General features: G+C 47.9%; 1 protein-coding gene across 2 annotated transcripts in view; it reads right to left on the bottom strand.

Moving 5' to 3' along the window:
• Positions 1 to 26,750, bottom strand: part of LOC139056347 (uncharacterized) — a 184,517-nt gene that overhangs the window by 60,721 nt on the left and 97,046 nt on the right. For both annotated transcript variants that reach the window (XM_070534512.1, XM_070534511.1), the window contains 3 exons: positions 17,561 to 17,743; positions 14,448 to 14,555; positions 167 to 315 (listed from right to left, as the gene is read on the bottom strand). In XM_070534512.1, the coding sequence (XP_070390613.1) occupies positions 167 to 315; positions 14,448 to 14,555; positions 17,561 to 17,743 (440 nt within the window). The remainder of the gene's footprint in view (positions 1 to 166; positions 316 to 14,447; positions 14,556 to 17,560; positions 17,744 to 26,750) is intronic.

Genomic DNA, 26,750 nt, shown 5'->3' with positions numbered 1-26,750 from the left:
CGTCACAAGGAAGCTAGACTATTTAAATCATTTATAAAGGTTTATTATCTTGCGAAGTTGAGTGATACTGAATGACGGTTGGCACGGAGCCAGAAAAAAAAACAGTGGGGATGTTCTTGTGACATTCTATTTAAGGCAGAAAGTGGCGAAACCTCAAGTTACTTACGGAGTAAGGTAGCATACTGCATTTTCACCTACAGGGCACAAGTTGAGAGCTCGTGCCAGCAAGTCAATATAATTCGGACTCCGCAGAAGGAAGCGCTTGAAGTCAATAACTGCAGGCAGAATAGCTCTGACAGTATCAGAAAAAGTAACCTAGAGAGATGGATGAAAGGTGACATGAAAAGGGACGTCACGTAAACAGCATGCACATCAGCTACACATCGTTTCCCATCGACAAGCTGTTGTGCGCCCCACAGCCCAACTCGGCTGTTTCACAAGCAGCGCCTGACTTAAGGCAAAGAGTTAACTACAATTTTAAAAGCAGACAGCTGTTTTTGCCGCATTCATCGCTGTCGTTGTCCGGTACGCTTACTCTGAGCAAGAAAAAAAGCAAAAAAGAAAGACACCTCACGTTCCCGTCAACCAGCGAGATGTGGCACTATAGAAGATCTGCCTCTATATAGAGTGCTTATAGAGATGATCATAGCGGTGTCCGAACACAGGGGACCGTGAAGCTTCTGCGCTGTGCAACTGCTAGAAATGCTGTCGTGACTTTGCGGTTTAGGTTAAGCGGCATTCACATCGTACTGTAAGAGAAGTCGTGCGACCGAACGCGACTGGCGATTGAAAAGCTGCTCACGGAGGCCGATGTTTACATCGACAAGCGTGACCTGTCCACCACAGAGAAATATCTCTGGCCAACGTTTCGATAGGAGGAGCTATCTTCGTCAAAGATAGGTCCTCCTATAGAAACGTTGGCCAGTCTTTCTGAGGCCCATTATCCCTCTTTACAAGCTTTATACCAGTATATATATATATATATATATATATATATATATATATATATATATATATATATATATATATATATATATATATATGCGCGTGTGCGTGTGTGTGCGTGTGTGCGCGTGTGTGTGTGTGTGTGTGTGCGTGTGCGTGTGTGTGTGTGTGTGTGTGTGTGTGTGTGTGTGTGTGTGTGTGTGTGTGTGTGTGTGTGTGTGTGTGTGTGTTAATTTCGACAGAAACCACCTCATGACGACTGTCGACGCTAATGCCATCAGCAGTGAAGCAATGTGGCGACATTGCCACCGCTGAAAACGCGTCATGTTTGAGCACGTACTGCAGCCGTGCTCCCGCACTTTCTTCGGGATCCGCTGCGCCTTCGAGCGGCGCCAATGTCGGCGCGTGGCACGTTAGTGTATATACCGCGGTTTCGATTCCGCCTAGCACCGGAGAGGCACATATCCAGTGGCACACAGCCAGTGACCCAAGTTGGCATGAAAAAAGTCAGGTAAAAACATACGAGAAAGCGTGTGAATGAATGCTACTCGCATTAAAAGATATACCCATTGATAAGATACGATAACTGAATTACATTATATCTCTTATGCCCAGTTCATCCTCGAACGCCAACAGTGTGCCAACGTCAGCGACCCGTGCGTATGAGCCCACAGTCCAACTACCAGACAACAATTATCTGGAATAGTTGCAACGGTAAGGCCGCTGCGTCGGAAGATCCGATCAGTTGAGTTCTCGAGGCTTCAGGTGCGACGATCCTATACTATACTATACTATACTATTACTATACTATACTATACTATACTATACTATACTATACTATACTATACTATACTATACTATACTATACTATACTATACTATACTATCACTATAGCGCGACGATCCACCAAAACTGCGAGCTGCGACTTACAGAAAGAAATACAAATATTTATCGACGTACTTCAAAGGAGCTGGATAACGAGCGATCGAAGAGATGAGGCTCGCCGATGGCAACTACGACACGCCGTCAAGATGAAAGCACATTTCGATTAACAGAATTCCGTTAATCAATAAGGACGAGCTCCTAGCTTTGTGGCCGGTTAAGAGATCGAAGAACGGGGAGAAGCTGCGCCTCTCGCATAACACCGAACGATTTCACGAAAGCGTTCCAGTAGGCGTGGGTGTACCGCTTGCCCAGTATTGACCAGTATACTGCGGTGTTCAGGTCCCGATTGGGTGCTTCCCGAAGGACTTGACAATGTTTTACCGAAAAGAAAAGAAAAGAAAGAGGAGGGTACTCGGAACACCACAGCTGGGCTACGTCTCCTAAAGCAAGAACACGCCAGGAAAAAGACATTTTGTTTTGGCGATTCAAGGTCAAGGTACAGGAGGAAGTCAAGCAAGAATAGTCATCATAGTCACGGAAGCTGACGACCTGAACACAATGTCAAGACCTACACCTGGCATTCCGTCGGCATCGTCGATCAGCTGCAGAATCCACGAAGCCACGTGTTCCTTCGTGCCCCTTGTGCAATAGCAGCAATCACATAATCGTAGAATACACGGCCAACATCGACATCGACGTCGACGAGAAACAAACTACAGCACGCTGCTGCTATCGCAGCGGAACGCGGCATCATGTCGCTCGATTTTGTGGAGTCGACAACAGACTGCCCCGGAAGATCACTTAATCTTAGCATAATTTAGACAGGCTGAGCGCTACCAAGTGCCTGACCTCTGAAATAAAGGAGCCCAGCATCCCCACCCGGGAGCGATAACAGGCAGCGTTCAGCACGTCGACTGAATTTGCAGCTGAACAGATTCAAGGAAAAATCTGAATTGCTATGCTCAGGCTCAGGCTGTTACTTTCAGGCTTTTACAGACGAGATCGTACCTCACTCCGAGAGCGCTTAGTTGGATAGACCCAAACTTTCCTCAATCGTGCTCCAAATGCGGTCACGCGTGCTGCTCCTTCGACCACATGCTCTGGCTGTGCCCGTACAACGCGGGCTCCGACTTTCATAACAAGTCCAAGCGGGACGCCTTGCTGAGGAGCTCGGATTTCCCAAGCCAACTACAGGCCGTCCAGAGGGCCCGCGACGTCGCGGAGAGTCACCATCTCCCTGTCCCGTCGTGGGCGGAGCCACCAACTTGATCGGGTTGCCTTCGGTTCCCCCCAATCAAGTTCCTCAGGACAATCCAATAAAGTTCTTGTCACTGTCACTGCCATGAGAGCGCGAGAACGCCATTAATGCCTATTTCAACAATGGTCATGCCGAACGAGTTGCAGAAGAGCCGCTTCCATGTCCTAACATCTTCTAACGCCGCCTCATGCTGTGATACGTCGAGATGCCGTGACGACAAAACTCAGTGCCATTTTACGCATCTCCCACACAGTTGATCGCCCTTGTATCATGCCATTTTATCCAAGGGGCCAGGTTTGGCGTCGATGTCGTGCCGTTATACGGAGGGCAAAGGCTCCATTTGGAGCCTTTGCCCATTTCCATTTCTGATTACCGCCACTTTTCGCCATAATTTAACATCTTGTGTGAAAATTTTCCAGTTATAGCCGCGCTACTAGCAAATGAGTTCTGTGTGAATGACCTCAAAATTGTAGTACGAACTGCCCATAAAGTCATGACAGTGTACAGGCAAGCATGGTAGATGTTCTGCGAGGCCTGTATGAAGCTGCGCAAGTGGGCATTGAGCTCCCACCTGCTTAAGCAACAGTTTGTTGAGGGTACCGTAGTTGTTAAAAGTGAATCGAGAGAAAATCATCTTTTGAAGGTTTTTGGAGATCCCTGGTATCGTGACGGCGACACGACCACTATGAAAGCGCAATACCTTTACAACAAGCAATCCAGCCACAAAATGTATGGTGCCGCAAACGGTAGCGAGTCTGCGAGCTTAGAGGACAGCTCAACAAGAAAGGCTACCCAAGAGCCGAACAGGGCAGCACATTTTACAATCCCTGAACATTAATCACGAATCCCCATCCGGAGCCAAATTGGACATCCCAGCGGAGACCAGGCCAAACATCAACGTTCCGCCACTACCGAAGAACACGCACCCGGTATATAACGCGGAACGGAGAAGGGCAAGAGCACAGACAACGGAGAAAAGATTCGAGATGTCTGAGGACGTGGTCTACGTGGACACCGCCGATTATGACGATCGCGACGCCATGTCCTTAGCAATAGTAAATCAACGGAGCGATTCAATCACGTCCGGCACGATCCTCACGACATCACCGGAAGATGGGGAAGACATTGCCCTGGCAATGACGGCATCCTCCAAATACCAATCCATAGCGAGCAACTCCAAGACCGCCGTCCTAAATTTCGCAAGCGGGCGGGTGTCGTCCGAAGCACTCAACATCCTGCTGACCGGTTTTTGTAGCAACTGAGTCAAGGAGGCCCAAATCGTCTGGGCGTCGGCCCACTCCGGCCTCCCGGCGAACGAGAACGCGCACGACGCATCCCGAGGTCTAACCAACCCAGTAGACGCCGACCTTTCCACCGCTGACGCTCACTCGTTTCGCCGGTCGGGGCGGGACAAGCTGGTGTCCTATCAAGACATCCTTGATCATTATAAACATGTGAGAGCCAAGTATCCTGCAGCACACAGAACTTTAACTAAGTGGCAGTCGGTGGCATGGCACTTGCTCCAGCCGAACACCTTCCTTAACCCTGTAGCCTACAGCCGCTGTTACCCAGGACTGTATATAGCCGAATGCAAAATCTGCAAAGGCAGGGCAGACCTTCAGCACATGGTTTGGTCATGCCCCCTCAAACGTAGTCACGTCGAGCAGAAAGATCACTCTTCTTCAGAAATCAGGTCTCTGGAGCAGTGGGAGACCGCGCTGCTCAGCTCCGACCCGGAAGTGCAAGTCCGGCTCGTCCGGATGGCCGAAGACGCCGCCGGTGCTCAAGGGCTTCTGGCTGCCGCCTAAAGAAGGAAGAAGACAGAAGAGGATCTCCCACCTCTTCCCCTATCCTAGACCCCATCCCGGGCAAACAATAAAGTTGTTCTCTCTCTCTCTCTCGCTCTCTTTTCAAGACCTTTAGAAGCGTAACCACGTCTCTGATGACAGTCTGCCAGGCAAAGCACAAGCTGCTGATGATGCTGCTGCTGCTGATGATGATGTTGATACGTGGAAGGTTACTTAAGGCCGGTCGGCCTCCGTGTTAAGCAGAACCGCTCGGTACTTTTCTCGAGTAACCACATTGTAGAAATATTGTAAACCCATTTCTTCTCGTTTTCATCATCACGGTGCCCGCCTTCGTCGTCGTCTCCTAGTTCCTGCGATGAAGACCCACCTCTCCTAATCCAGATCTTATCAAATAGTTGGCAGCAATGAGATAGTCTATGCTTCGTCCTGACTTCAGTAATATGGGGCCCTATAACGTAAAGCTATTCCAATACGTTTTTATTCCAATCCCCTGACGTCAAGTTTGCGTAACCGCCAACTCAAGCAGCGGGCGGTCACCCGCAGGGTTGTCTGAACAGACCAATCAAACGCTCTCCCCGTTCATAGGAGGTCACTTTTGTTTGCTTGAAAAACGAATAACCTTGCCTACACTGAGTGGCTTGTCTTATTTAATTGGCTGACCAGAGGCGACGAGCACGCTCAACTGGAGAGGGATTCGATAGGGCCGAGCCACTGCACTGAAAGTCGATAACCGGATGAAGAAGGTGGTGCCGGAGTCTGCGATTGGTCCGCTTTGCCTTGATAGCTTGCGGTGGCTGGTCTAAAATCGCAGCGGCATGCAACGGAAGCTTAAAGATGACGCTAAAACGGATCCTCAGCAAAGAAGAGTTGGTAGCATGAAGTCGTAAACTACCGAAAGTGCTCGAAAACGTAACACGGCCACGCAAGAAGCTTTATTATACGCAAATAAACACATGCTCTCCGGCAGGTGGGAGTAGCCAGCGCTTGACCAATCGGCGGCAGCCATCTTTTATTCCTTTCGGAACGGGGCAGCCTGCGGCTACTCAGAAGAAAATTCAGTATTGTTTGGCATATTAATGCATCTTTAATGCTTACACGTCACTTTGAAGCGGTGAGGTTTTGCGGTTTTGTGACGTTACGTGACAGTCAGGTGAAGTGGGTGCAGCCCCAAAACTTTTGACCAATAGCCGGGGGCTAATGGCGAAAAGGCGTCGAATCAGAAATAACTATTTTTCTTTTTTCGGTGAAATCATGCATAATCATTTTGTTCACGTCACATCAGACGGGAAGCTATCATGATGTTCGTGACGTCGCGTGACAGACAGGTGAAGTGGGGGTGGTCCAAAAAAGTTTTTGGACAGTCGCGGAGGGCTGATTACAGTATTGCAATAGAAAAATTTGGAATAGTTTTACGTTATAGCAAACGTGGAAAAAAAAGAATAGTAAGCAGCAAAAAAAGAAATAACCAAGTGAAGGAGAAAAGGCGAATCAAAGCTAAAAGAACTGCAATTGAAGATTGCTCTGGCCAAGCGTTCACCAAATAATCCGGCAGTAAACAAAAGAAAATGCGAAGAGGAAGAGCGGAACAGAGAAAGCAAGGAATTACAAAAGAAAGACCAGCTTCTGAGAGAGCAACTAGCACTACACATGCTGCGCAAAACTTAAGGAGGGCGAAAATGTGGAAATGTTCTCTTGCGTTATTGCCTAAGGCGGGGTTCTACCGCGAAAGTTGAACAGCAGTATTTACTTTTAACGTGATCAGCGTGCTGATCACGCTTTATTGCGGTGTTTTGGGGGAGCCACTAAGGCTGTTTCATGTAGTGGAGTGACAGAAAAAGTGAGCTCTCGTGATGTCACAGAGAGACGAAGCGCTGAGGTCGCATCAGTGAGCGTAACAAAGAACCAGCTGCCCAGAAAGCCGGCGTGGAGGGAAACTGCGGCAAGCAGCGCGAAAAAATAAAACGAATGACTGAAGGTCTAAAGGCACATAACGATTGGCGGTGGACAGCCCAGAGCTGTTTCACTTGGCAAGAATGAGAGCCTCGCAGGCAAGTGTATCGGCAGCGTGCATACAGAGGGAGTGCGAATTAGAAAAAGCATTCCTTGCGGGAACAAGATTTGTTCTGAGAGCGCTAATTAGGTTTACTTGCTTTGCATTGCGGCAGCGCTAATGAGGTTTAACATGTTTATTTGCTTTGTTTGATGCATTATATGCAGTGACTTTTGTTTAGATACTTATATTTATTGGGTATACTTGCATGTATATTTAAATATATTGTTGCGAGCTTTTGTGTATACATGCAGTGAACTTTGTTTCCAGTGACACTTTCTTGCACTTTATCAAGCTGCATCTTCGCATTTGTATATTCCATCGTATTTTCGCATTTATAATGCAGTATTTGCAGAACTCCTGCTTTTATATGTGCTCTCTGTTGCGACTATAATTTTTGTCCAATTACTCCCAATACACGAGTGGTCATGACAGCTGCTCCTGCGCAATACATTGGAACGAAGGTCAGCGTCATTGAGATTTTTCCCTTGCCGTCGCATATGTACGAAATTGTAAGGAAGGTTCTTGAATTACAACGTTTCATTTAAGTATTTGTCCTCAACTTTTTCATTTCATGGCCTTCAGGTCTTTCATAACAGCGGCATGCGCTCTATTGCTGATATTGAACTGATTTACTTCTAAAGTTTGTGTGATATTTTCTTTTAAATATACAAAAAAGGTGGAAGCATTCATATCAGTTATTTGTGGCACAGTTTATTGGGACATACAAATATACTGTTTTATGAAGAAATACATATTTTACATGTATTGACATTGCGTAGAGCTAACGAATTTGTTTGCAGCATCTTTGGCAATGACAATGCAGTTGTCATTGATGTATTTGATTCCTCGACAAATTCTATGAGTAGCTGGCCGAGCTACTCATAGGATGAATAAGCATTTTGAAGAATAAACCGAAATTTGTTAACCAAATGCTTAAGTTGTTCGTCGGCGAGTGTTGCAGTTTACCCACTGTAAGAGCAAATTAGCATTTTGATGAAGGGCTTACAGCGCAAAACTGAATTCTGTAAATGGCTTATAACACGATGCATGTTTTTCAGCTTTACCCTGAAGTTAGTTTTGTTTAAGTGTCGAAATATGTTATCGTTTCCGCTCGGCCCCGTGACACCCCCACGCTACTTACAAGTGCTCCAGAACGGCTTCAGAGGGGAATGCGCTCCGCAGTGGGCGATCCCCGCGGCGCACAACGCGGTTTTTCTTCGCCGCTCATTTTGACTTCCAATTCCGACGGTGCTCGAGACTTTCAACTGTTCTGGGCTGCCTTAGTATTTTGAATTAAAAGATCGAAGGGAAAAATAACGAAGGGAAACTGGACAGGAAGTAGTTCACACGGTGTGGCGCTCGGTGTCTTTCCTTTGCGATAACTTCTTAGTTCCTTACGTCTATTCCTACTTCTACCCGGCACGTCCCCACCTCCACACGACTAACCGTCTTTGCGAGAACTGATGGCAGCCACTAAAGCGGCTCCTGTAACCTCCCAATGATACATGAATACATAATATTGTCACGTAGTGGTGACGTCAAAGAACACAGTAGCAATACTGTGAACGACAAAACAAACTTTTATTGGGCGAACCTGTGGCCACAAAACAGGCTACACTTATAGCACAACGATAGCGGCGAACACGCTCGGCGATCGTCGAAAATCTGATATGCGGGTCAAGCGCGTCGGCTTTTATAGAGCAGTCGTCGAATGTTCCAGACTAATCGTTCGAACCCGCGTGCCTTCCACAAAGTTCTACACCATTCGCGTCACGCGATGAAATTAGATAACACACGGTTCGGCGACAACAGACAGCCGGGTAGAAGCATCGATAACTTTCCAGAAACTTCGGATACATGCAGGCGCGTGCCGCGCTGTGCGATTACATTTCTTAAGCGGTGAAACGTGGTCGCCCGATCAAGATAAGTACACGTGTCAATACCCCCCTCTTAAAAAGCATCGACCCGATGCTGCAAACAAACGAAAGTAATGAACAAAAACACTTGTAGCACAGAGGAAAAAAAAATAAATTCGTCAGCGTCAGTAAAAGGGTTTAAGGCGCACCACGTGGACCACTTCAGATCGTGCGCGGCGCCGCTGTGAATGCGAAATGCCGTCTGGCACGACCTCATAGTCCAGGGCGCCAATACGTAGGATGACCTTGTAGGGTCCGAAATAGCGTCGCAGTAGTTTCCCACTCAGTCCTCGTCGGCGTATCGGGGTCCATACCCAAACACGGTCGCCGGGCTGGTACTCGACGAAGCGTCGTCGGAGGTTGTAGTGTCGGCTGTCGGTCCTCTGCTGGTTCTTGATCCGCAGGCGGGCGAGCTGTCAGGCTTCTTCGGCGCGCTGGAGGTAGGTAGCGACGTCAAGGTTCTCCTCGTCAGTGACGTGCGGCAGCATGGCGTCGAGCGTCGTCGTCGGGTTTCTGCCGTAGACCAGCTTGAACGGCGTGATCTGTGTTGTTTCTTGCACCGCCGTGTTGTAAGCGAATGTTACGTACGGCAGCACGGCATCCCAGGTCTTGTGTTCGACGTCGACGTACATCGCTAGCATGTCGGCGAGGGTCTTATTCAGTCGCTCCGTAAGACCATTCGTCTGCGGGTGGTAGGCCGTTGTCCTCCTGTGCCTTGTCTGACTGTATCTCAGAATGGCTTGGGTGAGCTACGCTGTAAAGGTCGTTCCTCTGTCGGTGATGAGGACTTCTGGGGCGCCATGTCGCAGCAGGATGTCTTCGACAAAGAATGTCGCCACTTCGGCTGCGCTACCTTTCGGCAGTGCTTTTGTTTCAGCGAAGCGGGTGAGGTAGTCCGTCGCCACGACGATCCACTTATTTCCGGTTATTGACGTCGGAAAGGGTCCCAGCAAGTCCATCCCGATCTGCTGGAATGGTCGGCAAGGAGGCTCGATTGGCTGTAGTAATCCGGCTGGCCTCATCGGCGGTGTCTTGCGTCGCTGACAGTCTCGGCATGTTCTGACATAACGGGCGACGTCGGCGGTCAGGCGCGGCCAATAATACTTTTCTTGTATCCTCGATAGTGTCCGGGAAAATCCGAGGTGTCCAGCAGTCGGATCGTCATGTAGGGCGTGCAATACTTCTGGACGAAGTCCTGACGGGACAACAAGAAGGTAATTGGCGCGGACTGGTGAGAAGTTCTTCTTCACGAGTAGATTGTTTTGAAGCGTGAAGGAAGATAATCCGCGCTTAAAAGCCCTGGGGACAACGTCGGTGTGCCCTTCCAAATATTCGACGAGGCCTTTTAGCTCCGGGTCTGCCAGTTGCTGCTCGGCGAAGTCTTCCGCGCTTATCATTCCAAGGAAGGCGTCGTCATTCTCGTCATCTTGCAGCGGCGGGTCAATGGGTGCGCGTGATAGACAATCGGCATCGGAGTGTTTTCGTCCGGACTTGTAGGTTACAGTGATGTCGTATTCTTGTAGTCTGAGGCTCCACCGTGCCAGTCGTCCTGAAGGATCCTTTATATTCGCTAGCCAACACAACGCGTGATGGTCACTGACGACTTTGAATGGCCTGCCATAAAGATAAAGGCGAAATTTAGCTGTAGCCCAAACGATGGCGAGGCATTCCTTTTCGGTCGTAGAATAGTTGCCTTCCGCTTTTGACAGCGACCGGCTGGCGTAAGCTACCACCTGTTCGACTCCGTTTCTCCTCTGGACTAGAACGGCACCGAGGCCTAGGCTACTGGCGTCAGTATGGATTTCTGTATCGGCGTACTCTTCGAAGTGCGCAAGTACCGGCGGCGACTGCATGCGTCGTTTGAGTTCTTCAAATGCGTCGGCCTGCGGCGTTTCCCACTTGAACTCCACATCACATTTAGTTAGACGTGTCAACGGCTCGGCGATGCGTGAAAAGTCCTTGACAAAGCGCCTGTAGTAGGCACACATGCCAAGGAATCTACGCACTGCCTTCTTGTCGATGGGTTGCGGGAACTGTGCGATGGCAGCTGTCTTTTGCGGGTCTGGGCGGACACCAGATTTGCTGATTACGTGGCCTAGGAACAGAAGCTCACCGTAAGCAAAGCGGCACTTTTCTGGCTTTAGAGTGAGCCCTGATGACTTGATGGCGTCTAGTACTGTCGCATCCGCCTCAGGTGATCGTCGAAATTTCCGGCGAAGACGACGACGTCATCCAAGTAAACGAGACAGGACTGCCACTTCAATCCTGCTAACGCCGTGTCCATGACGCGCTGAAACGTTGCAGGCGCCGAGCATAGTCCGAATGGCATAACCTGGAACTCGTAGAAGCCGTCTGGGGTGATGAAGGCCGTCTTTTCGCGATCTCTTTCGTCGACTTCTATTTGCCAATAGCCAGACTTGAGGTCCATTGAAGAGAAGTATTTAGCGTTGCAGAGCCGATCCAATGCGTCGTCTATCCGTGGGAGGGGGTATACGTCCTTCTTCGTGATCTTGTTCAGACGACGATAATCGACGCAGAAACGTAGGGTTCCGTCCTTTTCCTTCACCAGGAAAACAGGGGATGCCCACGGGCTTTTCGACGGCTGGATGATGTCGTCGCGCAGCATTTCGTCGACTTGTTCTCTTATAGCTTCGCGTTCTCGCGGCGAAACTCGGTAAGGGCTCTAGCGGAGTGGTCGAGCGCTCTCTTCGGTTATTATGCGATGCTTGGCGACTGGTGTTTGTCGAATCCTCGATGACGTCGAAAAGCAGCCTTTGTATCGTTGGAGCAGACTTCTGAGCTGCTGTTGCTTAATCATGGGGAGACTTGGATATGTCGTAGTCTGGTTCGGGAAACATGGTCGTCGGGGTAGATGCGGCGGATTTGGAGAGGACAAACGCATTACTGGTTTCCAGAATTTCCTCGATGTACGCGATCGTCGTGCCCTTGTTGATGTGCTTGAACTCTCGGCTTAAGTTTGTCAGCAACACTTCAGTTTTCCCTCCAAGCAGTCGAGCGATCCCTCTTGCGACGCAAATTTCACGGTCTAGCAGTAGACGTTGGTCGCCTTCGATGACGCCTTCTACGTCAGCGAGTGTTTCGGTGCCGACCGAAATACCAATGCTCGAGCGAGGTGGGATGCTCACTTGATCTTCGAGAACATTCAAGGCGTGGTGACTACGAAAGCTCTCCGGCGGTATCGCTTGATCTTCCGACAGCGTTATCGATTTCGACTTCAGGTCTATGATTGCGCCGTGTTGGTTCAGGAAGTCCATGCCGAGAATGACGTCTCGTGAACACTGTTCGAGGATAACGAAGGTGGCAGGGTAAGTCCGGTCATGAACGGTTATTCTTGCCATGCAGATTCCAGTCGGCGTGATGAGGTGTCCTCCTGCGGTGCGAATTTGAGGGCCTTCCCATGCAGTCTTAACCTTCTTCAGCTGGGCGGTGATGTGTCCACTCATTACGGAGTAATCGGCCCATGTGTCGACTAAGGCAGTGACTGCGTGGCCGTCGAGAAGTACGTCGAGGTCGGTGGTTCTTTGTCTGGCGTTGCAGTTGTGTCTTGGCGTCGGATCACGGCTGCGCCGCGTTGAACTGAAGCTGGAACGTCGCGTCATCAAGCCGTCTGTCGTCGGTGTAGTCTTGGCTTCGCGACTTCGTCGGGATGGCGGCGTGTCGTCATTAGCTCATCGAGATGGTTTCTTCATCGTCTTCGTCGGCGGCGGAGGATCTTCGTCAGTTCGACGAACAGAAACCGCACCTCCATCGGTTGCCGCTTTTAGTTTTCCGGATATGGGCTCGCTGACCGGCCCCGGGCTGGGCCAGTGTATAGTCTGCGCTGCGGCGACAGGTAGCGGCCTGGTGATGGCGAATGCGACGGTCGTCGAGTGCTCCACTGAGTAGCGGCGAGGTAGTCGGCGATATCGCGAGGGCGTTCACCTTGCTGCGGGCGCAGATGGGACGGCGAATCCTCGCAGTCCCATCTCCCGGTATGGGCATCGGCGGTACACATGGCCGGCTTCTCCGCAGTGATAGCAAAGCGGGCGGTGGTCGGGGGCTCGCCAAATGTCCGTCTTCCTCGCGTAGGTGCGCTGGGCGACGGGTGGGCGTGTTGGCGGCGGCGGCGGCGGACGACGGAATTGCGTCGTCGCTGGGCCCTGGCGTGGTCGCGGAGGGGGACCTTGACGGCGTACGACGGCGGCGTAGGTCAACGCTTCGGGCTGGGGTTGGGATAATTGGGGTTGCACCTCCGGAACTCCAAGCGACCGCTGAACCTCATATTTGACAATGTCAGCGATCGAGGCCACTTGAGGCTGCGACGACGGGAAGATCTTCTGAAGCTCCTCTCGTACGACGGCCCTGATAGCCTCGCGCAGGTCGTTGGAGGCCAGTGATTGAAGTCCGGCATAGTTTGTAGAGTTGGTGCGGCGGTCGAATTGCCGGTTTCGCATCTCGAGTGTCTTCTCGATGCTAGTGGCCTCGCGAAGAAACTCGTCGACGGTCTTTGGTGGGTTTCGTACCATACCGGCGAAAAGTTCCTCCTTTACACCACGCATTAGTAGCCGGACTTTCTTTTCCTCCGACATTTCCGGGTCGTCGTGGCGGAATAGGCGGCTCATTTCTTCTGTAAAAATCGCGGTGGTCTCGTTAGGCAGCTGCACTCGGGTTTCTAGTAGTGCTTGGGCTCGTTCTCGGCGTACGACGCTTGTGAATGTGTGCAGGAAGCCGCTTCAGAAAAGGTCCCAGGTCGTTAAGGTGGCTTCTCTGTTCTCGAACCACGTTCTGGCAGCATCTTCCAATGCGAAGAAGACATGTCGCAGTTTGTCGTCGCTGTTCCAGCTGTTAAATGCAGCGACCCTCTCGTACGTCTCGAGCCAGGTTTCCGGGTCCTCGAATGTTGAACCGCGGAACGTGGGGGGCTCCCTGGGTTGCTGCAGTACGACGGGGGATGCTGGGGCTGCCATTGGAGTGGACTTGATGGCAATCTTCCTGCTCGTCTCAGGTAGAAGTCCGTGCTCTGGGGGCAGTCCTTGCAGTCGGCGGCTAGCACGCTGGTCTTGGGCGACGTTGGTTTTGTCCTCGGGCTTTGGGCTTGGATCGCGGCTTTGCGGGGGCGTTCGGTACATGAACACACAAGCATCTCCACCAGATGTCACGTAGTGGTGACGTCAAAGGACACAGTAGCAATACTGTGAACGACAAAACAAACTTTTATTGGGCGAACCTGTGCCCACAAAACAGGCTACACTTATAGCACAACGATAGCGGCGAACACGGTCGGCGATCGTCGAAAATCTGATCAGCGGGTCAAGCGCGTCGGCTTTTATAGAGCAGTCGTCGAATGTTCCAGACTAATCGTTCGGACCCGCGTGCCTTCCACAAAGTTCTACACCATTCGCGTCACGCGATGAAATTAGATAACACAAGGTTCGGCGACAACAGACAGCCGGGTAGAAGCATCGATAACTTTCCAGAAACTTCGGATACATGCAGGCGCGTGCCGCGCTGTGCGATTACATTTCTTAAGCGGTGAAACGTGGTCGCCCGATAAAGATAAGTACACGTGTCAATATACTTACAACAACATTGGTAGTGAAGCCAGGCTCATCTGAAACTGATCCAAGATCATCTGCTTTGACCATTCGTGGCACCGCTGTGTAGTCCAGGTCTTTGCTGTATTCTAAAAGCTGCAAAGGAAATAGCACGATCCTCAAGGTTGTGAACAGGTGAGCAAAACTACCACGGTAAGAGGCCATTCGCACGGCATAAAAACTTTCAAAGCAATACCTTAGCACTCAGGGATCCGGTGGGCTTCATAGGCCGTCCAGGCACCAAATATTTTTTTACGATAGCAATTACACGAACATTCCAGGCCGCCGCCGCCATGAAGTTTCGTGTAAAGTCCAAGTGCGATCCCAGGTAGCACACCACCACTAGGCCTAACGCGGCCCCCTGTTGGGGTATACCGACAGCCAACACCGGCTCGACGCAAACAACCATACCCGACACAGGCACGGCCCAACCCTTGCAGGCCGAGTCAGGCACGTGGCAGCCCGAGTGAAAGTGACAAAAGCCACGGTCAATCGCGACTGTAAACAGACCGCACTTGAGTGATTCGTCGCCTCTTTTCGCTCGCTGTCTCGAACAATGCATAGGTCGTATAAAGCCAGTGAACGAGAAATCGGATAATTTATCCTGACTTTAAATACCAATTGCTTGACACAACTTCAAGTCCAGGAATCTGGGACATTGACTACTGCGGCGAAACCTACCCTGGCGTGATGCAGCCGGCGTAATTATAAAGGACGTATATTTTAAATATCAATTGCTGAGCAATGCCCAAGCCTAATTAATTCTGACAACGGTCTCACGCTATTTATTGCCTCTATGTAATTTCGCTCAATTGGTTCGATTTTTTCTTTGCCACACTTTTGTAGACTTGTTCAAAATGCATGGGGTGATGTTTAAAATGCTGATTGCAGCGCAGCGAGTATTCCTCCGCTAATTGCACTCTAGTAGCATATACTCTATGGCTCCCCCTATATGTGGATCCAGTTTCGTTTTATTCCGCTCAATGGAATTCTTTTTTTCTAGGGCTCTTTTGTTCGGCTACTAAGCGACGAAGCAGTACTACAGAAGAAAAAGATTCGTTGGTCGTTAACTGAAGGGAAAGGGTTCGTCGATGATGGTAAAACTCATGGACTTCAATGTGCAGCTATGATGAACATTCGCGTCCTGACGTACAGGGAAAGAAGGGGCATAATTTATTTTACTGGCACAATGGTAGTTTTCATTCATGCGCCTCTTCATTGGTGTCATTTTCACTGTAATTAGATGGGCATTTTGGTTATCATCGCTAACTGATAACACCGAGCGCAACTTTTGCATCACAATGATATACAATACTCAATGATATACAATGAAAAATAATTCGAACGGTGACACAATTATGATAACTAGGAGTGGTAGGAGTCAGTTACTGATCACTTTGCTTATTATGATAGTGGTAGCCTTCATATACGTCCGTATTAATATCAATGAAAAAGTATTTAAATCAATATTTCTTTGGTTACCGCTGCTGACAGATTACGCGTGGCTACCAATGATCATTACTGATACGCTCATTTCGATGTTCTCGTATTTTATGCAGTATAGTGTAATGAATATTAGGTGAGAAATCATACAAACGATGATTCAGATATAACTACGAGATGGTAGGACTGAGTCATTGGTGATCACAAATCACTTTCTTTAGTATGACAGTGGTAGCCTTGATTCTTGCACGTCGTCATTGGTATCAATTAAATGAAAAGTCATAGAAATGGTCACTTGAATGTTAAAACTACGTGATGGTAGGATTGAGTCACAAGTGATCATGAATCAAATTGTTTAATATGACAGTAGTAGCCCTCATTTATTCATTCTCATTTCTATGAATCAGTTCCATTAAACTTTCTTTCTGAACATATGTAGCTCACAGCGTGAAAATGCTAGGGATAACTAGTGATTATGTTCACTACAGTGCTCTCGAGTATGTACTTGCAAATAATAATTATATAGATTGCAAAAGTAGTGGAAGTTCGGCGAGTTGGTAGCTATTCATTATGAAGCTGCAGCGCACACACAACTAACGAGAAACATGGCAAAGGTAGCATATAAACCCAGGGCTAATTAAAGTGAACACGTGCAAGTGCATTTAGAATGTAAGAAAAATGGCTAAAATTGGTAGGAATGCCAGAGCACATTATATGTAGAGCTAATAAATTGGTAACAATTCTTGAGCCAGCGAAGTCCAGAAGCAGGGATGACACACGACGAAAACGCTTTGCTGTTGGGCCCTCTGCCTATCGTCTTTCCCGCGGACGTTGCCAGCCAGTTTTGCGTTGACCTTGTTTTCGGCGCTAGCCTGACAGGCGGTAACGAATCTGCCAGGCGGTGGCCAAATAGTTTGACGAAATAAAAATCACCCCCCAAGCACTCCATACAGTTGGTTAACCAGAGAAGCTGAAACGTGCCGCTCCGGTGTTTATCACTGGGTTCATCCTGACTGTTCATTAAACGACGGCTTGATAGGCTGCCGGATCCTCGGTACGCAGTTGCCGCTCGCGCTCGGTTGCACGAGCCTGTTCGTGTGCCCAGCCTGATGCCTCGGCACGGCGTAGGCGAGCTAGTTCCCGGTTCTGCTCGTGGCGTTGCTGATTGAAAGCTGCCTGCTCCTCAGGAGTACGTATTTTTATTCCCATTTCAACTCATTTTTATTCCTCCGTAAAATTTTTTTTGCCATGTTCAGGATTCCCTGTGAGCAACTGGCCTATATAAACGTACACCTGCACTTATTCTAGAGGCTGTCTGCTGATGATGAATTTTTCGTCTCTCGCCAGAGTATTGAGCATTACCTGTCTTCTACATATTAATTTTCAGCCTACCCTCGGAATTTCTTGGTCAAGGTCCTCAATCATATTTTGCAGTTCGTCACCGTCGTTGCTGAACAAGACAATGTCATCTGCGAACCGAATATGTTTTAACATATTGAGCGTTGATCCTCACTCCTAATGTGTCCCAGTCTAATAGCATGAGTACTTTATTTGGAGAATATCAAAGGACCATATATTAAAACTATAATCAAACTACTCGCTTAACCACTATTGCAACGAATGCCAGATCATTTGAAGACGTGCCCCCAATTACTCACCTCGTACATTTTTTTACCGATAGCTTTGATTCTGACAGGGGAATCAGTATCATCAGCATTGAGAGTTTCATCCACAGTTAACAGATGCTTCCAAACCATATCCAATATATCCTCATATTTATTTCCTCCCAACGTAACAATGTAATGGCTCGGCTCCATGATGCCCATGTCGGGAGCAGAAATCTGAAAAAAAAAAGGGAAAACGCCAAGTGTTGGTTGTTGTCGCGAGGTGAGATATACATCAGAAAAGGACATAATTTCTTGACCGCTGTCATGGCCGACATCCAGCGGCTGAAGTTCAGTGGTTAGGGCATGTTGGTATGAGTGGTTCGGGCATTAGTGCATGGGCTTCTGTAAAAAACATTTTATTCAGTGCTAGGTGGAATCGAACCAGTATTATATATATATATATATATATATATATATATATATATATATATATATATATATATATATATATATATATATATATATATATATCATCATCATCAGCCTAGTTACGCCCACTGCAAGGCAAAGGCCTCTCCCATACTTCTCCAACTACCCCGGTCATGTACTAATTGTGGCCATGTTGTCCCTGCAAACGTCTTAATGTCATCCGCCCACCTAACTTTCTGCCGCCCCCTGCTACGCTTCCCTTCCCTTGGAATCCAGTCCGTAACCCTTAATGACCATCGGTTATCTCCCCTCCTCATTACATGTCCGGCCCATGTACATTTCTTTTTCTTTATTTCAACTAAGATGTCATTTACCCGCGTTTGTTGCCTCACCCAATCTGCTCTTTTCTTATCCCTTAACGTTACACCGATCATTCTTCTTTCCATAGCTCGTTGCGTCGTCGTCAATTTCAGCAGAACCCTTTTCGTAAGCCTCCAGGTTTCTGCCCCATATGTGAGTACTGGTAACACACAGCTGTTATACACTTTCCTTTTGAGGGATAGTGGCAACCTGCTGTTCATGATTTGAGAATGCCTGCCAAACGCACCCCAGCCCATTCTTATTCTTCTGGTTATTTCAGTGTCATGATCCGGATCCGTGGTCACTACCTGCCCTAAGTAGATGTATTCCCTTACCCCTTCCAGTGCCTCGCTACCTATCGTAAATTGCTGTTCTCTTCCGAGGCTGTTAAACATTACTTTAGTTTTCTGCAGATTAATTTTCGGACCCACCCTTCTGCTTTGCCTCTCCAGGTCAGTGAGCATGCATTGCAATTGGTCTCCTGAGTTACTAAGCAAGGCAATATCATCAGCGAATCGCAAGTTGCTGAGGTATTCTCCATCAACTTTTATCCCCCATTCTTCCCAATACCTCCTGTAAACATGCGGTGAATAGCATTGGAGAGATCGTATCTCCCTGTCTGACACCTTTCTTTATTGGGATTTTGTTGCTTTCTTTGTAAAGGACTACGGTGGCTGTCGAGCCGCTATAGATATGTTCCAGTATGTTTATGTATGGCTCATCTACACCCTGATTCCGTAATGCCTCCATGACTGCTGAGGTTTCGACTGAATCAAACGCTTTCTCGTAATCAATGAAAGCTATATATAAGGGTTGGTTATATTCTGCACATTTTTCTATCACCTGATTGATAGTGTGAATATGGTCTATTGTTGAGTAGCCTTTACGGAATCCTGCCTGGTCCTTTGGTTGACAGAAGTCTAAGGTGTTCCTGATTCTATTTGCGATTACCTTAGTAAATACTTTCTTATGGATTAGGATTATGTTAGCGTTCTTCCAAGATTCCGGTACGCTCGAGGTTATGAGGCATTGCGTATACGGGGTGGCCAGTTTCTCTAGAACAATCTGACCACCATCCTTCAACAAATCTGCTGTTACCTCATCCTCCCCAGCTGCCTTCCGCCTTTGCATAGCTCCTAAGGCTTTCTTTACTTCTTCTGGCGTTACCTGCGGGATTTCGAATTCCTCTAGGCTATTTTCGCTTCCACGATCGTCGTGGGTGCCACTGGTACTATATAAATCTCTGTAGAACTCCTCAGCCACTTGAACTATCTCATCCATATTAGTAACGATATTGCCGGCTTTGTCTCTCAACGCACACATCTGATTCTTGCCTATTCTTAGTTTCTTCTTCACTGTTTTTAGGCTTCCTCCGTTCCTGAGAGCCTGTTCAATTCTATCCATATTATAGTTTCTGATGTCCGCTGTCTTACGCTTGTTGATTAACTTAGAAGGTTCTGCCAGTTCTATTCTAGCTGTAGGGTTAGAGGCTTTCATACATTGGCATTTCTTGATCAGATCTTTTGTCTCCTGCGATAGCTTACTGGTTTCCTGTCTAACGGCTTTACCACCGACTTCTATTGCGCACTCTTTAATGTGGTGCAGTACTTGGCCACAACCTCCCATATATATATATATATATATGCCTAACCATGCCTCATATAATGCCTAACCTTTGGATTAACGCAACTTGTCATTGAACCTATCGTTCAAAGTTGTCATTCTTCTAACATACTCGACATCATTTTTGCTTCTGATCATGACAAAGTTTATGCAATGACGCATCTGCCTGGTCTTAGTGATCATTCTATAATCCATGCATCGTACTCCTGTCAGCTTACACAACCTACAAAGATAACCAAAGAGATCAAACTGTATGACATAGGGAATTACTCGACAATTAACTCGGAACTCGCACATTTTGCTGCTTCATTCCACACCAGTTTTTTGATGCGTTCTGTCGAAACTAACTGGCTGCTTCTTAAAAACAAAATGCTCGATGTTGTTAGATATGGAGCTGTTTCCTGCGATTACTTCGAGTTCCCCAGACCACATCGGATTGCAGCACAGCTAATTGAGGAATGCAGAAGCAGGAAAGTGCATTCCAGAGAAGCGGCCGAGCAAACAAGTTTAAGGCAACAAGTTCACGTGCCAACAAGTTCGTGCGTCGCCGGGATTAGAAGGGGGCCTCGTACAATGGAGCTCAATCGTCCCCCTTCGGCTTTGAAGAAGGCATCTGCTACCGCTGCGGAGCCGAGCCACCGGGTGCAGGTGGGCCCTTGTGCAATGAAGCATGAGCGCCCCCCCCCCCTCCTTCTCCAGCCTAGAAGAAGTGGATTGCCAGTCTGCGAGGCAAGACCGCAGAGAGCCGCCAGGTGCGACACCGCGACACGGGCGCCTACCATTGGCTGAAAGTGGCGTCATCGGAGCGGACTCTCCCATTGGTCAAACATGACGTGACTTACAGTGCTCGAAGGGTTTATAAGAAGCCTTCCAGAGAGACCTGAGGATTCTGGGATATGCCCTGATTCCCTGATTCACCTCTCTCGAACTTCTTGCCGCGGGCCGCAGCGTCCGAGTTGCTGCCGGCCCGTAATGACTGTACAAATGTTACTTGTCGCTAACCTCTCTGTATAGAATGTAGAATAAACCCTCTCAAGTTTTGGGGTTTTCATCCCGAAGTCCCGTCCTCCAACCCCTACAATGTGTTCGCGAGATACGTACCCGTTATCACCCTAACCGAAAAACACACACACTAAAATCACACTAAAGCACCTTAACAATAAAAAGAAAAGGCTTTTTCGCTCGGCTAAACGATTTAACAACGCAGGCGCATGGAATAAGTATTAACTTGCAGAAAAAGAATTCGAAGCCCTAGCAAATAAAGAAAAACGCACTTTTTTTTCGCAAACGCTGCCGTCTATGTTAAGAAATAACCCCCAGAAATTCTGGAAGGTTATTAACCCTAATAACTCCAAGCCATTAGCTCTGTTTGATGAACAAAACCATCGTATTCCCGATTGCGAAATTGCTGAACAACTTAACCGTACTTTTTCTTCCGTCTTCACAATTGAACCTGTTAACATATTACCTCGCTTCCCTCTTCCGAATCATGCAGTCATGCCTGATATTACCTTTTGTCCTTATGGCATTGAGAAACTAATTGATTCTTTAAAACTTACATCCTCGTCTGGTGTCGATGAAATAAATGTTAAAATGCTGAAAAACACCAAAACAAATGTGAGCGCGATGTTATGTGCTATTTTTCAGCAATCATTGTCATCAGGAGTGGTGCCGGAAGACTGGAGAACAGGCAAGATTGTTCCAGTCCCCAACTCCTCCATCGTTGTGCTCTAGTTATCGTCCCATTTCACTCACCAGTGTTTGTTACAAACTAATGGAGCATGTTATTTACTCTCAGATCGTAAACTTTTTAGTATCCAATAACCTCTTTCACCCAGCTCAACATGGCTTCCGTAAAGGTATTTCATGTGACACCCAACTAGCTTTATTTTTGCATGATCTAAGCTCTAACCTCGACTTGAACGTACCTGTAGATGCGATTTTCCTAGACTTTGAGAAGGCATTTGACAAAGTTCCACACCAACGGCTGCTCCTAAAGCTTTCCCGTCTCAAGATTAAACCATTTGTACTAGACTGGATAAGTAGCTTTCTCACTAAACGACAGCAGTTTGTATTTGCTAACACACAGTCATCTAAAAGATCTTGTGTCCTTTCGGGCGTACCACAAGGCACAGTTTTCGGACCACTACTATTTCTAATTTACATTAATGATCTTCCTACTGAGATCTCTTCTAACATTCGATTGTTCGCAGACGATTGTGTAGTTTATCGACGCATAACTAACACTTCAGACATGCATTTGCTTCAAAATGACCTAAAACGCATTGAATTATGGTGCAACGAATGGTTGATGTCATTAAATACTAAAAAAAACCTCGCTAGTTTCTTTCTATCGCAGACAGCATCACCAATCAGGGAAATGCACCATATACGGCGCCGCAATCTTTGCACACCGCAAACTGATGTGTCACTGATGCATGCTTGTTCCTCACATCAGTAATACATCAGTAATACATCAGTAATACATCAGTAATACTTTACAATAGGGAGGCACGTTTTCTTGATAGTATGTTTAGGTGAGCCACGCCTTTGGTTTTTTCTGATTTTGGGTTGTTCTTCTGTTATGCTGCTGATAACCTGAAGCGCCTGCGCTGGTATGGTCTGATATATAAGTGTTTTTTCTGGAATAAACCTCAGTTGTTAGTTTGCGCCTGTCCTGTCTTCTTACATGTGATTGTCTAGAAAGCGCAACCAAATTTTCCTATTGCAATGAACCAACTTGCCCAACAACGCATCCTGATAATCTAGAATCACGACGGCTTCTTTCTAGACTGTGTCTTTGGGCCCTATAACGTAAAACTATTCCAATATGTTTCTATTCCAACCTCCTGACGTCAAATTTGCGTAGCCACCAACGCAAGCAGCGGGCGGTCACCCGCAGGGTTGTCTGAACAGACCAATCAAACGCTCTCCCCGTTCATAGGAGGTCACTTTTGTTTGCTTGAAAAACGAATAACATTGCCTACACTGAGCGGCTTGTCGCATCTAATTGGCTGACAAGAGGCGAGGAGAACGCTCAAGTGGAGAGGGATCCGCTGGGGCAGAGCCAGTGCAACTGAAAATCGATAACCGGATGAAGAGGGTGGTGCCGGCGTCTGCGATTGGTCGGCTCTTCCTTACTTAGCTTGTGGTGGCTGGTCGAAAATCGCGGCGGCATGCAACGGAAGCTTAAGAATCACGCTAAAACTAACCCTCAGCAAAGAAGAGTTGGCAGAATGAGGTGGCAAACGTGCCGAAAGTGCTCGAAAACGTTACACGGCCACGCAAGAAGTTTTATTATACGCAAATACACCCATGCTCTCCGGCAGGTGCGAGTAGCCAGCGTCTCAGCGATCGGCGGCAGCCATCTTTTATTCCTTTCGGAACGGGGCAGCCTGCGGTTATTCCGAAGAAAATTCAGTTTTGTTCGGCATATTAATGCATCTTTATCGGGTACACGTCACTTTGACGCTGTGAGTTTGTGCGGTTTTGTGACGTCGCATGACAGGCAGGTGAAGTGGGTGCAGCCCGAAAACTTTTTACCAATAGCCGAGGGCTAATGACGGAAAGGGGTAGAATCAGAAATAACTGTTTTTCTTTATCTCAAATCATGCATAATCAGTGTGTACACATCATATCATATGGGGAACCGCGGTTTTCGTGACGTCGCGTGACAGACAGGTGAAGTGGGGGTGGTCGAAAAAAGTTTTTGACCAATCGTGGAGGGCTGATAGGAGAATTGGAATAGAAAAGTTTAGAATAGTTATACGTTATAGCGCCCTTTTTCACAAATTCTATCATTCACCACTCCACATTTCAGCTATATTACCAGCTCATCGTCAGTCCAGCCGCATTAACCACAGCAAAGCCGTGTATCCTCCCCCGGCGCAGACTACCTCTCATCTACGATCATTTTTTGTGAAAACCGCCAGGGACTGGAGTGGTCTGTCTGCCGACATCACGCACCACTCCGACGCTCATCGCTTCAAGGCTGCTCTCGAATCACTGTTTTGGTAAACTAAGCCCATCCCTGGCGCTTTTGAGGTATAATAAATATATATATATATATATATATATATATATATATATATATATATATATATATATATATATATATATATATATATATATATATAAAATCTTGTCTGAACACACATCATGCACATGAGAAGCCCGAGAGAGGAACCCGCCTGCAGTACAATCCTCATGCGTCACGCGTTTCAGCGTTGGCGATGCGGCGTCTCGCTACACTGCTTCAATGCTAATTTTTCTTCTGCTCGGATTTCGTCTAAGCATCAGTATCACTTACGCATGCGACTTCATAGCTCTTTTTTGTGAAATCTCTCTAACTGCAAAATAGTTGCCTAATACTACGAGCAATGCACTATGCGAAAGTGAAAAAAAAAAAGATTTTTGGCGCAGAACTCACAATGCAGCTAATATTGGCGCGTATGGTGTTTTTTTTTTTAGAAATAACAAACGCATTGTACCATATACACTTCTCTAGTTTGACCGCATGTCTAACAGTACCGTTTCTTTTATTGAAGAAATCCTGAACGAGGCATGCTTTCTGACGGCGCCTTTACTATCTCCCGAGCTCCTCCCATGTACGCCAGCTGCCACGAGTGAAGAGTGGCAAGGCTGTTAAATCGTTTCGTGACTCTGCTGGCTCTACCACCTAGAACACATTTAGGCCTCAACTGTGCCGTCATGACGTTACGGATTGGTGGCGAACACAAGCCGGTAATTTAGGGCCGTGCTGAAGGCAGTACAAGAATTTACGGCTGTAGCAACTTTCCTTCAAGAGGCATATTCACGCTATTTTAATTTTTTTGGTGTGAGAAAACTTTCGGTGAAGATCTTGTGCAGGAAAATACACTAAGTACAGCAGAAGGTGCGTGGGTGCGCGTGCGTGTTTGTGTGTGCTCTTTCGTGTGTGCATGCGTGTTTGGCGCATTAGCCGAACACGAAACGCTCAGGTCATAAACTGCTAACGATTTCGGCATTCCTACGGGAAGGTGCGTCATCACTGTGAAGCTCGTCTTTCGACGATTGTGCGCCATCTAGTGAAGACAAATTGGCAGAGCTCGTCCTGAGAACGAGACAACGGGAGGTTTCAGGGACAGCCTCAAACAAACCTCAAAGCGACAAACTCACTCATGTGTCGACTCACTCGACTTACTCAGACGCAGACTGACCCGTGAGTCTGAGCGAGCCTGGCAGAGCAAAATTTTGGCAAGTCTGAGTGAGCCAGGCTGAGTAGAACTTTGGAGAGTTTGAGTCTGAGTGAGCCAGACTGCCTAGATTTTTGATAATTCCAAGTGCAAATGAGCCTCAGGCAAAAAAAAAATATTTTTGAGTGAGTCTAAGTGGGTTCTAAATATTTTGCCAATCTATGTTCAATTTGGAAGAAAAGTTATCGCTAAAATTGTGGTGACAGCGTCAACGTTAGAAGTTTATCCAAGCGCCGCGCACCACACTTCGAAAGACTGCATTAAGATAATTTCTGCAGATTCCACGCACTGTGGGAACCAATGTTATCCGAAGCACTTTGCAAGTACCTGGATATATCCGCCTCTGGGTGGGGTACCGCAGACCAGTACTCAGGTGAACAAACGTGGTTTTTGTGAATTGACCAGTACTGTGTGTGGGGTCGGAAAGCGTGCGTGACGACAGGAGCACCTCGACGACCCCGCCGAATGCCGATCGTATGGCAGCAAAGGCGTGGTTTCTACGCCGGCGCGATTTGTGCGTTCATTCGACGGGAGCTTACGACGTGATGACCGTTGGGTTCCATATGGGCAGTAGACAAAAGTAAGCGAGAGAAGCACGGATTGTGAAGTCGTCAGGAACTACGTGTATTACAGTCGACGCTCCTATGACTAGGTCATGTATGTTAAAACGACGATGGCGTCTGTACTCCAGCGAATGAATGTCAAAACATGATTAACTATATGGCGATCATGAAGTTGGTACAACGTCGCACAGTTTAAACGTAAAATACTACAAGTAAAAGGCTGAGAAATGTGGCACGGTCCCGGAGATAGTGCAGTCTGACACGGCACCTCAAAGCGCGATCTCTCACGACGAAAGATTATGAAAAAAGTATACAGATCCCATGCACTGTGGGAATCGGTGCAAGCGAAACTTCCTGTGCTGGTACGTCACCGTTTCCTGGACCCTGGCCTGGAGTCATGCCTTCGAGTATGCAGCGCTGCTGCTGTGATCAACGAGCGCCAGCGGTGTACCTCAGAGACATTGTCAACGCGCGTGTTATAAACAGTGCATGGACATTTCCTCGGTGTGGCCACTGCCGCATGTACTACCTGTTGTTCGCGGACGAAGCGTTGATGTTAGACAGTGACATGTTTTGGCGGAGTATGTCGTGATTTAAGGTTGGGGGGACGACTCTCACGCGCCCCCTGATGTTTTCCCCGCGTGGCTCTGGCGTCTCCTGTAATCCGGCTTCTCCCCGTAGCTAATCGCCGGCTAGGCCGATGTTGTTGCAGCATATTACGAGCGATGGCGCGAGTGTTGCGCTCCTAGCGCCGCCTAACGGCAGGGTTGGTCGGGCGCGACAGAGAGTAGGCTTCGTGTTGGGCTTTCGGTGGGCGAGTGGCGGGGCTTTTTCGCACGTGCGCCGACCCGCTTGGCGGGACCGTCCAGTGATACGCCCAGGAGCGGGACACCGGAATGGATGAAGACAATCGCTCGAACCCTCCACCGTTCGTGTTACCGTACACACGAACGATTAGGCGTTGATGTCCAGCATGGGGTCAACATGTTCGCCCGCTATCAGGTCGTAATGAGTCGGACTTCCTCGATTTGT

Source organism: Dermacentor albipictus, chromosome 2, assembly GCF_038994185.2.
Source record: "Dermacentor albipictus isolate Rhodes 1998 colony chromosome 2, USDA_Dalb.pri_finalv2, whole genome shotgun sequence".
NCBI lineage: Eukaryota > Metazoa > Arthropoda > Arachnida > Ixodida > Ixodidae > Dermacentor > Dermacentor albipictus.
Note: the sequence above shows the minus strand (reverse complement) of the source record. Positions and strands in the feature narration are given on the sequence as shown.